The 13,051-nt window shown below is 40.1% G+C and overlaps 1 protein-coding gene across 2 annotated transcripts; it reads left to right on the forward strand.

The window, feature by feature from the left end:
* The first annotated feature begins 4,321 nt into the window (after nt 1-4,321).
* Nucleotides 4,322-11,795, forward strand: ZNF706 (zinc finger protein 706). 2 transcript variants are annotated; one of them, XM_004370723.2, is made up of 4 exons: nt 4,322-4,504; nt 7,719-7,855; nt 9,675-9,782; nt 10,523-11,795. In XM_004370723.2, exons 2-3 carry the CDS (start codon nt 7,721-7,723, stop codon nt 9,768-9,770), a joined length of 231 nt encoding a protein of 76 aa, XP_004370780.1. In that variant the 5' UTR covers nt 4,322-4,504; nt 7,719-7,720; the 3' UTR covers nt 9,771-9,782; nt 10,523-11,795. The 2 variants fall into 2 exon arrangements, with proteins under 2 accessions (XP_004370780.1, XP_023581795.1); XM_023726027.1 differs by lacking the exon at nt 4,322-4,504 and adding an exon at nt 4,683-4,836.
* The last annotated feature ends 1,256 nt before the right edge of the window (nt 11,796-13,051 follow it).

Consider the following 13,051-nt stretch of genomic DNA (forward strand, 5'->3'; position numbering starts at 1 on the left):
TTACACCTCTGCTCTTTGTACTTAGGTTACCTAATGTGCAAAATGAGGAGAATAATCCTGTTGTCATTAGCTGCCATTGAGTCAGCCCCCGATTCATGGCAACCCCAGGCACAATGGAAAGAAATGCTGCCCGGTTCTGCGCCATCCTCATGATTGGCTTCTGATCAAATCGTTGTGATCCGTAGAGTTTTAACTGGCTGATTTTCAGAAATGCAACTTATAATCAATGGCTTCTTAGATTCAAAACAATACAGTATTAAATGTGAAATGTCAATAAAACATTGAAGAGGAGAAGAAAACAGGGCTTTGAACCAGTTAGAACTGGGTCAGTCATGGCCAATGAAGCAAAACTTCAACAGACCTAAATGTTTACAATTTGGGTGATCCGTAAGGATAACTAGAATGAGAAAAATTAGATGGGAGACTCAGAAAAGGCATGTGAGCTCTTTCAGGAGCCTGATGTGTCAGACTGAATTATTAGCAGGACTGTGGAGAGCAACACACATTCAAAGCAGCACTCATCTTCGAGCAGGCCACCACTGTTACCGACTCTCCTCAAAATTCGACAGGCAAAAGATTTGGTTGCTATGCAGTGCATACGCTGTCATTGTTTTCTAAGAGGGAGATTAGGTTTCTAGCAGGGCTTCGACCCGTAATTTTTCCCATTCTGTTTATTATGCTGGTTCACCCACTTTTTAAAAATTTGGGTCTGTTCTGGTTTTGCTTCCTTGGCCATGACTGAACCAGGAAGAAGCGGTTCAGAGCCCTGGATGAAAAGTAGGCAGTTGGAGATAGCAGTTTGGAGCTCAGAAGAGAGAGGTTTAAACTAGAGATGTAAGTGTGGGGTCATCTGGAGTTGGTTATTTAAAGTCACAACAGTGAATGAGATACTTTTGGGGAGTCTAATGAAGACAAGAGGATTCAGGTTGGAGCCCTGAGAAATCTCTATGGGTAGAAGTTGAGTAGAGGAGGGAGAGCCAGCAAAGGAAACATTTTTGTTTTGAGTTCATTGCTGTTGTTATTTGTCACTAGATAGAAGAGTCCAGGGGGCCAGGACCTTGCTTCTTTTGTTCTCTAATGAACCACCCAAGTCAAGCACTTGACTACATTTAGATATTATACATGCCACAGGTAAATTGGCAAAAGTGATTCATAATAATCTAAGTTTATTTGAGAAATAACATACTGATTAATCACCAGCTCTTTTCACCCCTGAAAATAAGTCTTTCAGGTCATCAGAGAAGCATTATAATCAGATTATGATTTTTGGTAGAAAATAGGTTCATTGCACATTAATCTAGAAAATTGTCTAAAGACAGAAGTGGAAAAAACAGCTACTAGAAGTACTGTAGCATTCATGTATAAAAATCCTTCTGTGGAGATCATATCCCATTTGCTGTCCCATTTCTATAACATAAGTAGGAGACCAGCTGGTAGAAATGCTAATTCATCCACCTTTCATTTACTGTTTGTCACTTCACAGATGTGGAATCTTATCTCTCTTTTTTTTTTCCCTCCCTTCATATATTTCAGATGCTCTGATCGTTATATAGGAGCTATGAGTCAGGATCAACTTGATGGCAACGGGTTTGGTTTAGTTTTTGGCTAATCATCATATGGCGTCCCTGAGTGATGCAAATGGTTAACATGCTCAGCTGCTAACCAAAAGGTTGGAGGTTCGAGTCCACTCAGAGGTGTCTTAGAAGAAAGGCCTGGTGATCTACCTCTGAAAAAAAATCAGCCATTGAAAACCCTATGGAGCACATTTCTACACTGACACACATGGAGTTGCCCTGAGTCAGAATCAACTTGAAGGCAACTGAAAAAAATCATAGAAAATTACTATTATATCACATCTTCTAGTCAGTGGTTCTCAACTGGGGGAGATTTTGATGCTCATGGGACATTTGGCAAAGGCTGGAGACATTTTTGGTGGTCACGACTGGGAATGGCATCAAGTGGGCAGAAGCCAGGGATGCTGCTAAACATCCTACAATGCTCAGGCCAGACCCCCACAGCAAAGAATTACCCAGCTCAAAATGTCAGTAGTGCCAAGGTTGAGAAACCCTACCTGCGGACCTAAGTTTCTATGTATACGAACTTTCTGGGAGTGAAGTCCATAGCTTTTATCAAATTCTCAGAGGAGGTATACTCAAAAATTTAAGAAACATTGGCTTTAATGGATATTCTGTCTACAGTGACATATTAATCCTACCCCAAAACAGCAATCACCTCTCTAGTTAAGAAGACTTATCTTTGCCAGCTGAATTCCACTGTCCCCTTCTTGTTTATTCAGGGACAGACAAACATACTCTTTGGATTTCTCTCTTCTGTGTCCTCCATTTACCTCATACTCTTCCTATTAGCCAGGTTAATAAAATTATTAAGGTCGCTGGGTGGCACAAACTGTCTATACTCAACTGCTAACCTGAAAGTTGGTGGTTCAGACCTACCCAGCAGCACTGCAGAACAATAATAGGCCTTGTGATTTGCTTCTGCTAAGTTCTACTCTTGAACACATGGGGTCCTCATGAGTCAGAACTGACTCCACGGCACAAGACAAAAGCAATACAATTACTATGGCTATGGTGCCTATCTTGTTTTCTTTAGACAAACCCAGTTGATCTGGCCAGTATCCATTCATTCAATGTTAACTAGGCAGTGGGTATGTGGTGATTTTTAAAAGTGGCCCTTGCCCTCATGGAGCTTACCATCTAGTGTGGAAGGCTTATCAATAAAACATAAAAGTGATTAAAAATTACAGTTAAGTGGGGGAGTGATGTATGAAAAACGAAAATGAGAGGAGCTGAAATGAGGATGCAGAGGGAAGACGGACGACCAACTAGATCATTTCATACCATGTTTTATTTTTAATTTTGTCCCACTCAAATGTAATGGTCAGCCCAGAACTTCTTCCTGGGTATTTTCAGTAATTTTGTGATCTCTATATGCCAGTCCTGGAAACTTGTGATGTGTGCGTATTCAACGAACATCTTCTGAGCACCGACAGACAAATTTGGGAAGCTATGGGCAAGGCTGCTAACCAAAAGGTTGGCAATTCAAATCTACCAGGCGCTCCTTGGAAACTCCACAGGACAGTTCTACTCTGTCCTATAGGGTCGCTATGAGTTGGAATCGACTCAGCGGCAACGGGTTTGGTTTCGGGTTTACAGGCAAGAACGTCAAAAGCAAATTTCAATTTTCGTCCCTAATATATCTAATTATAAACCAATGAGGGGAGAAATTCAGAATAAAGCCAATGTTTAAAATGCCGACTATGATACTCAGCAGATATAATAATCATTACAACAGTCGATCTTGATCAGATATTTAAAGTTGGCTGCTGTAGCCTGTAAATCAAGAGTGAAAAAAAAAATCAACCTTATTAACCATTCCCCAGAATACTAGCAACCCAGAATTTTGTAAGTAGTTAAACTAGACAAGGATGCCTGGACAGCAATTTTTAATGGCGCTGGTTCTTGAACTGACTATAAACCCGAGATTTTTAACACCAAAAAACCAAACCCGTTGCCGTCGATTCCCACTTACAGTGACTCTACAGGACAGAGTAGAACTGCCCCATAGTTTCCAAGGAGCGCCTGGTGGATTGGAACTGCCGATATTCTGGTTACCGGGTTTTTGTTTTTGTGTTTTTGCGGGAGTGAGGTAAACGGCGGCTGGTGAGACAACAAAGGCTGTGCGTCCCTATTAAGGGCCGCCCGGGCCGCCGGCCTCACTGGGGCGAGGGCAGCGGGTGAGTCCGGGTGGCGGGGCTCCTCTGTCGGTGACCCACGCCGTGGCGGCCCCGACTCTCTGCGGCCCGCCTCCCCCGGCCGGCGCCTCTCAGCCGGTGCACGCCAGCCAAGGAGGCGCGTGAGAAGGGCCCCAGGGGCCGAGGCCTGGCCACCAACCGAGGGAATAAGCGAACGACTTGTGAAACAGCCTGCGACCTGGTCACCCGCCAGGACCGAGATCACGCGGCTCCCAGGGCCGGGTGAAAAAGCTGCCCAGCCCGAAGACGCTAAAGGGTAAAGACGCCAGCGAAGAGACCGCGACGTACCGCACCGTTCCAGCCTCCAAGGGGCTAACGTCGCCTCTAGGCCCCGCCTCCACCCCCTTATGTAATGCAGACGTGCTGCCATTGGCCCGCGAGACCGGAAAGGGCGCAGGCGCCAGGGAGGGGAAGGGGGGGAGCTGCAGCAGGAAGGCGAGGGGGCGGGGCTGCGAGGAGCCGGCGGGAGCTCGGGCGAGTGGGAGAGATTCGCGGCGTGCGCGGGCACGAGGCGTAGTGGCCTCCCTAAGGCTGAGGCGGCGGCGGACGCGCGCGGCGGCGGGTGTGCGAGGCGCGGGCTGTTGTGCTCCTAGCTCTCCTCTTTCCCCTCTTTGGCGGGTGGAGGAGGCCGAAGTGGTGCTGGGCGCGCCCCCATCTTCCTCTCCCTCCGGCGATCTCTCCCGGCCCTCTCGCGCTGCGCGGTCTCTCCGACGCAAGACTGTCCCAGCCCGGGTGAGCGGAGGCGGCGCTGACGCCGCAGGAAGCCTGGGAACCGGGGTGGGGGGGCGGCGGGGACCGTGGAGGTCACCGCGGGTCGCGAGGGGTCGCGGGGGGCGGCAAGGCCCGGCCCGTCCCGGCACGGGCTGCGGAGCCACGGAAAAGAGGGGAAGCTCGGACGCCTGCCAGGCCCTGCAGGTGGCCAGGTCGCAGGCTGGCCGCGGGAGCGGAGCGGTAACCCTACCTCCAGGCGACAACAGCTGGTCGGTTTCTTGAGGCCGGAGTTCCCAGTGGCCGAAGGGGGCCGGGAAGGCGCGTCTCGGGCCGGGGTCCATGAGGAGTGGCGGGTAGGTGGGGGCCCTGTGGCCTTTGGTGGCAGGAAGGGGGAAGGGGCTTCCAGAGGCGTGAGAGGCCTGTCTGGGAAGGAAGGTGCACCGGCTGCAGCTGGGGTCAGTGAAATGTAGGTTGAAGTAGACCTTAGTCCTGGTGTTTTCATCCTTCCAGCTCCCCAAAAGGATGTAGTTAAAAGCTGGAGTTAGGATGTTGATCACTGCCTGGGCCTCTTCGTTTCAGATGGTTATGAAGAATAATTCTACTTCCTGGATCCAGAAACCTTTTTTTTCTCTTATTTGTCTTGTTTGTTTTTTACAAAGTCTGTGGGGCAGTGCTTACTTTTTGCCTTCTGCGAGAGCTCCTCATTTTAAAAGAACTCGCTCATTTTGCTAGTTCCTTCTTTGCAGTCCCGCGGAACACTAAATAAGTTAGTTAAATAAGAGTTAAATTTAAAAACCAGCGTGTAGGTATTTGTAAATGACTTGTTGCCTTTCAGTCTGTCACATTTGATCAAGGAGTAGTTAAATGCTTGAGATTTTTGTAGGAGATTCGATTAACTTGAGAGTTGAGTCCTAAGCTGAGCTGTCCAAAAGCAGGTGGTTTGTTCATTTGCATTTCTGCTTTCAGAAAGGAAATCAGTGCAATGCGTTGTCTGAAGTTGGGGGCCTACCTCACGGATTTTGCCTTTTTGAGTCATTTTCTTTTACTTGGTGTTAACTCTTCTGTTTTAAAAATTAAAATTACTTTCACCCTTTCTTTTATTAAAGCTGTTATAAATTTTTTCTTGTTTTTGTTAGTTGACAGTGGAAAAATGGGTTAAATCTGTTGTGTAATATTTCAAGATAAGAACTAAATGCAGAAGTTACAGATAATTTTGTGTATCTAATGACATTTCATTAGAATGCTTTCAAAATAACCAGTAACTTCTAGATATCAAAGAAACATGGAATTAGTGGCCTGCCATCTGAGAAGATTTTTTCAATGTAAAACAATTAGTTTCTCACAGAGTCAGTGTATTAATAACATACATGTGTGGAAGAGCTGATGCATGAGAGGACTAAAGTATTGGACTAAAGTATTCTAGCATAAGGTCCTGCTATTAAACCATTGAGACATTAAGAGCATTTTGAAACATTGAGGTGCGTAAACATTGAACACCTGACTGCCATTCAAATAATACGTAAGTCTCCAAACCTGTTTCACTGGGAAATAGGTTTGTAATGTTGCCGTAGCATTTTCATTTAAGTGTACTTTTAAAAAAATCATCCGATTTGGTTAAAATTAATAAAGGATTTGGCTAAAAAAAAACCCGGAAGTTTAACCTTGAAGGACTAACACAGTTGGTGGGAAGGGGTTCTTAATGTTAGGCTACCATACTAAATATTTTTGTAATTTGTTACATTATTTGATTGGCTTTCTAGAAGAACATTGATCCTCTTCTAAATTTGATTTGACTTTCAGTTCAGTGTTTAATGCTAGAGGGAACTTGTCCTAGTAGTGCCTCCCCCCCCCCCCAGTTTCCCTTTTTCTTTTTGGGGGGAGCTTAGTTATTCCTGTGAAATGCTTTGACCTCACATCCATGAACTAATTAGGGTTCCAGTCATAAAAACCAGCACTGTCTTCCGGTGAAGTTGATCTAGATCGATTGTATGTTCATGTTCTGCAGTGTTTTAAAAGTTTAAAATTTGATTACAGTGCTAATCAAAGCTATACATAGAAATTCTACTTAGGATTCAATTTGAATATACTAAAAAAGCAGCTTAGACTTAGTATAGACCCTTTATGAACAGATTTAACTTGTCTAATAGAAATCTTTAATGGAAAAGTAAAAGTAATGTTTCTCAGTGACTCGATTATTTTTAACCCATTTAGGGTTACTTCAGACCATCGATATTAAAAAGTGATACCTTTCATTTTTGTTAAGGTACCCTTGTACTAGATGTGTTCTTTCAACTGAATTGATTTAATCTAATTTTATGATTTGTGCAGCAGTCCTGCAAAGATCAATTTTTTAGAAAGGTTTAGAATAGCACAGTCGTTTTATGAAACCTAAGTGTTCAAGAGAACAGTCCCCACCTGTTCCTATGATTTTTTAGAGATAAGATGACAGCTCTTATTTCTCTAAAGTTGTAAGAATCTTAAGTCACAACTGAATACAGGAAGGGGAAGGTACCTTGGCAAAGTGACAGTGATTCTGGGGAGAGAGGGACTGAACTTTTTTGGTAAACTTTTAAATTGAAGATTACATACGGAAAGTACACACATCTTAGGTATGCCATTCAATGAAGTTTTTATAAGTGAACACACCTGTGTAACCATTATCCAGCTCAGGATATGGACCATCATCAGCACCCCATAAGCCTCCCTTGTGCCCTCTTCCCAGTCATTACTCCCTAACCCCCAAGGTGATCCGTTTCATTATAGATTAGTTTTGCCTGTTTTAAACTTTATGGTTTTTTTTTTTTTTTTTTGTATCTGGCTTTTCTTTAACATTGTGAGATTCAACCATGTTGTTACTTGTAACAGTATTCTTTCTTTTTAAATTGTGTGTAGTACTCCTTTACATAAATATAACCACAAGGAATGTATTCATTTTATTTTTATTTGGGTTGTTTCCAGTTTTGGAAACAACTGCTCTGAACATTCTTGCACATGCATGTATGTTTCTGTTGGATATATACGTAGGAGTGAAATTTCTAGGTGATTGGGTGGACAGCTATCAGTTTTCCACAGTGGTTGTACCAATTCATACTCCCGATTATAAATTGTATGATTTATACTCTACAGTTGACAAATGTTTATATAAAATTTAGGTCTTGAACTCTGAGAGTTATCCTGTTTAGATTACTGTGTATTAGAAGAAATAAATCACTAATGTCTCAACCTTTGTTTTTAGATATGGCTCGTGGGCAGCAGAAGATTCAGTCTCAGCAGAAAAATGCCAAAAAGCAAGCTGGACAAAAGAAGAAACAAGGACATGACCAAAAGGCTGCTGCCAAAGCTGCTTTAATATATACCTGCACTGTCTGTAGGGTAAGGGGAATTGAAAGACAGCTTTCCCATGGGCAGTTCTTTCATTACAGATTGGTTTGTATAGGTTTAAACTTCGCAGTCATGGCAAATTGAATGCTTTGTTTTGAAATAGTAGGTTTGAGATCTGGTTATCTCTTTGTTCTTCCACTCAACAAATATTTTCTGAATGGTTTCTATGGACTGGCACAGTTTTCTAGGTACTGGGGGGAAGGGAGTGAACAAAGTCCCTTTCCTCATGGAGAATAAAGATGCTTCTTAAGGGCATATCTAAACTTTGAATTTTGTGTAGGAGTTAGATCTACATTCTTAGTTTAGTGAATATTGAAGCTGTATAAGCCACTAGTGAATATACCCGTTATAGAGTTGACGTCTTCGTTTTACTTCACTAAACCCCTATTTAAGACCTCTGCAAGACTAGAGTATACTCACATTGAAGGCTTTTGCTAGAATTAGTGTGTTTATTAGCTTTGAAGAATATTAGTAACGACAGCTACTATTAACTGCTTACCATGTGCCAGGCACTCTTCTGGGTGTTTTACACGTATTAATCCATTTATACAACAGCCTTACGAGATAAAGTAGTTTTTATTATTGTCACTTTACAAATGAGGAAACTGAGCTATGGGGATTAAATCACTTGCACAAAGTTAGACAGCTAGTAAGTAGTGGAGCTAGGGTCTAAATGCAGGCACTACAGCCCCAGAGTCCACTCCCTAGACCACTATACTACACTTCCTCTCAAAGGAGTTTTTCTTAAATTCCAAGCCAGAGTTTTTTTCTCACCTGTTTATTTAAGCTCACTACCCTTGAAGTTAGTGAATGGAAGTGCCAAAGGAAAAATACATAGTGGATTCAGTCCAACTATTCATATTCCTTTTATTTTCCAGGTCTCATACCTGGGTAGGATTGGTGGTGTGGATGGGAAAAGGATCTTGATAAGACATAATTTCTGCAACGAAGTAGTTTATCATCCATTGAAGTCAAAATTAAAAAATAACCAGACTTATTAACCATTCTCCAAAATACCAGCAACTCGGAAAATTGTTAGTAGTCAGAAGTTCCTAATTACATAAAAGTTCTTAAGCTAAGAGAGAGGGAAACCTTTTACATTAATTATCCCATTCATATTGAGCTTTAATAAACCTAAAATAACGAAATCGAGCAGCCTCTGACACTGTTTAGAAAGAGGCGGGATGAAAATAAATTTCACTGAATGAATGATGAAGAAATAGCTTGACCTGAAAGTACTAGGGTAAGTTCACATATTTAAAAATCAAAACAAAACGACAAAAAAATTCATGTTCTGTCTAATTGGATTTTGAAGAATAGATAAGGTCCTTGCCTAGAGAAGTCAGTATAGTGTAGTATATGAGAGCTGAAGTACCTAGTCTTTGGTTAAAATATGGGTCTTAGGAAAATTAAACTCTGGGTCTTAGTTTCCTTATCATGTAAAATGAGGACGATTGTAGGAACTAACTCAAGATTACTGTGAATATTACATGAGTAGTCAAGTACCATGCTCAACGTAGTAAGGGCTTGGTAAATGTTACCTGTCGTTTGCTGTTAATGAGATAGGCAGAAGAATTCGTTCTATGTGAGCTACCCCTTCATATGTGTAATGTGCAAATATGTTAGGAATTTCTTTGCAAAAAGTTCCTCTTAGTATGCCAGCTGCTAAATTGTAGAAATTTAAGAGTATTTTATGATAGTTATCTGTCATGAGCAGGTTCAGTGTTAACCAGATTTGAAAAGTTAACACATTTCGTTTTCTTTCATGAATAAGGTTTAACTTTTTTTTTTAACAAAATTTTTTTATTAGACACAAATGCCAGACCCTAAGACCTTCAAGCAGCACTTTGAGAGCAAACATCCTAAGACCCCACTTCCTCCAGAATTGGCTGATGTTCAAGCATAAAGTTGTTTACAGGTAATTGACTTTTTTTTTTGTTTCTTTTGGTTTGTTAATGTCAGGGTTATAAGAGAGCATAACTGTCTTCTATAATTGTAAAATTAATTTCTGCCTTCTAGCTGAAACTTTACATTGCTTCCCCTTTTAAAGTTAATGTTTAACTTTACAATTATTGAAAGTCTGTTTTCCTGTACCATTTGCTTTCAGTGGCTTTGAAACACCAAGTGTTTACTACTGTAGCCAGAAATGGGGAGGGGGGCACGGGGATGGGAGATGCTGGCCAACTCTGGTCCCAGAATGGAAGAGATTTATCAGCTTAAAGAAAACAGATGATACAAAGGCATCTGAGGGACTTGCTTCCAGAAATGATGTAGGTTCGTGTCCCTGAGCACCTTGTTTCAGGTGTTTTACTTATAGTGCTTAGTAAAGCTTCTAAGTACATTAAAATGCAGGGCAAAATATAGGCATATAGTATATAAACTTGGCAGTTGCTTGAGAATTACCAGTTCACACTTTTCTGCATGGTTGAGCTTTTGTTTTTTTTCTAAATGGTGGCGTGTGTATTTGATAATTGCTTCTTTTTAAAGGAAATTCATGAACGATCTGTCATTAGTTTATAAAATCCAGTTGGCTGTAGTGACAAATCTGTCAGAGACTAACTATAACATAGACATGTTGTGCTTTTTTCTTGGACATTTTGAACTGTATGTAAGTAGCATTGTGCAATGCTTATTGAAAGTTTTTCTAATGTTTTTCAGGTGAATTCATGATACCGTTGACTCTTCTACTGTCTCAGACCTTAGGTAACAAACCTGCAGCTGCTTTTCTAACAAACTGTTGATCAGCAAAAATAAAGGGGCTACAGAAACACTCATTTTTATGGTGTTCCCTTTTGGGCTTCATGCAAAGACAATTCTGTGTAAATGTACAGTTGACTCTGATTTGGAAATCTGAAAATCAGTCCGTCCTTGTTATAAAAATTTTTTTACAATTGTAATTATATTGATGTTCATATTGTGTAAAATAACTCATTTAATAAAGTAGTACTTTGATTTTACAACATCGCAGGATAAATGGTTCTAGAAACTCTGTTCTAAGTTTCCACATTATTTGCCTTATAAAGTCTAATGAATTCATCAGCTAGAATTGCAAGCGCAGTTCTTATCCCCCTTTCCCAGCTCAATGGCAGGTTCATTAGTTAAACTAGAGCAGACTCATTCATTAAATTTGTGTACAGGATTTTATTGGCAGCTGATAATCTAGGTGAAGAATGTCTTGCCTGCTGCCTTAGTATATTGCATTTATGTGTCATTTCCAAACACTTTGATCATTTCATGTGTTTTGAGGTTGGATCTTTCCACTTGCTGTGTGGCCTGGCTGTAGTTGCCAGCCAGGTGTATCCTGCAGATAACTGATAATTTCCTAAAGTATTGGATTGTCAGTGAGCCCTTCGGAAAGATTAGGTTCTGAAGTACATACCATAATGAAAATAATCAGTAAGCTTATCGTTTAATACAAAATATGGACGGAACAAACAGTGTGAACTGGTAAGGAGCTAGCTTTTTATAAACTATCCTAGGTTCTTTGAAAATTATTCAAGTTCTTTAATTTGAAATTACAGTTTGTAATTTGGAAGTTATTCGTGATGTGGCCAATTTTATGAATGGATTTTGCACTGACAGGAAGATTAGAATGATTTGTGGCTGGGTTAATTCCCAGAACCGTCTTCCTCTCTTTTTTAAGTGAGTTGTTGATTTTAGGAGTTTACTTTGTGTTGATTCCTAAAATCAAAGACTGTGTCTACAGTGTGACTTCAGTATGAACTAGAAAAGTATTAAAATAGGCCAATATTCTCATTCTTTTAGATAGAAGTATGGGGAAGTAGATTGGTTCAGATGGATGAGGTAAACTCTGCCAAGTTAAAGAAGACTAAGTTTAGGGTTCTTCTAATTTACTTTTGTCATATATTAAGCTGTGTGAGTAGAACTGCTGTAACAGGTTTTTTTCCTAACTCAATTTAAATTTTAAAGTGAACATAATAGGAAGAACACTCAAATATTTACTGGTGATTACTTAGAGCCGAAAACCTAATCCTGTGGATTAGAAAATGCATTCCCTCTTTCTGCTGTAACTCATTGCTGCATTCGTTTTATAGCTATGCATATCTTCTGCCCACCTTGTTTGTCTTCAGTGCAAGTTGAAAATGAGATAGTTCCAAGGAAAAGTTCCAGGAGTAATAGTTTCTTAGCATTAGCAACCTGTATTCTTATACTCGTACTTTAAAATACAGTCCTTTTGTTTTGTGTATTTAATTTTCTGAGTTTCAGATTTAATATTAGTTGTTTCCTAATATGTTGGTTACCAGAACATTAGAATTTTGCCTAATTTCGTATGATGGGTATTACAGAAGTTCTGGTTTAATTACAATTTAAAAGTTTTTTAAAGTGCTTTGAGCATATGTAATGTTTATGTTTAGTAACAAATCATTTAAAAACCATTCACAAATTTTTGTTTAGCTTTTTTTTTCATTTGTTTTACTGACTGTAAATGAGAATAAAAGTTTTTTGTTGTATTTAACCATTTTTTATAAGCAGCTGAAGACACCATATTTAAGTATGTATCTCAGTGATAGGGAAATAGCTGCATTTGTCTTGCATAAAACATTAATTCTCATACTTCATATGGGGATTATTAGTATAATCCCCTTTTATTGCGGTTGAGTTAAATCTGCTATAAAGGGAAAAATAATTATTAAATGTCCTCGTTATTTAGTTTGAAGATTCTTTAACAGATCACAACAAAGTTCATTATAAAACTGTTATGGTGTCTTCAAAGACTTGATAAAATACACTGAGAGAGAATTGGTCCATTTGTATTCTGTATTTCCATTAGCTGCCAGAAGGAGTGGGACTAAGATTAAACTTGTTTCCATTCTCTTCATACGGATCTACATCCCCATGTTTAACTGACACACTGAGGGCTCAGTTGTGTGCTGTAATGTCTTATTAAAGAAGGTAATAAAGAAAACTAAACTAGTCCAATTTCTTCTACATTTTAAGAGGTTTATTATATTGCCTCTTCCCTTTTTTTTTAATTTTTCTTCTGAATTTAAAATTGTCTCTTGAGCATAGCTCAGTTCAAAGTGTGGCAAGAGATTTCTTTCATTTCTCATTGTTTCGCTACAGAGTCTTTGTCTATTTTGGATCTATAGACTACTTCTTAATTCTGAAATATTGCTATATAGAATAAGTTCAAGAAGTTAGAATGGGGAAGTAATCAGCTATTAA

The sequence above is a fragment of the Trichechus manatus genome, unplaced genomic scaffold, assembly GCF_000243295.1.
Source record: "Trichechus manatus latirostris isolate Lorelei unplaced genomic scaffold, TriManLat1.0 scaffold00009, whole genome shotgun sequence".
Classification (NCBI taxonomy): Eukaryota; Metazoa; Chordata; class Mammalia; order Sirenia; family Trichechidae; genus Trichechus; species Trichechus manatus.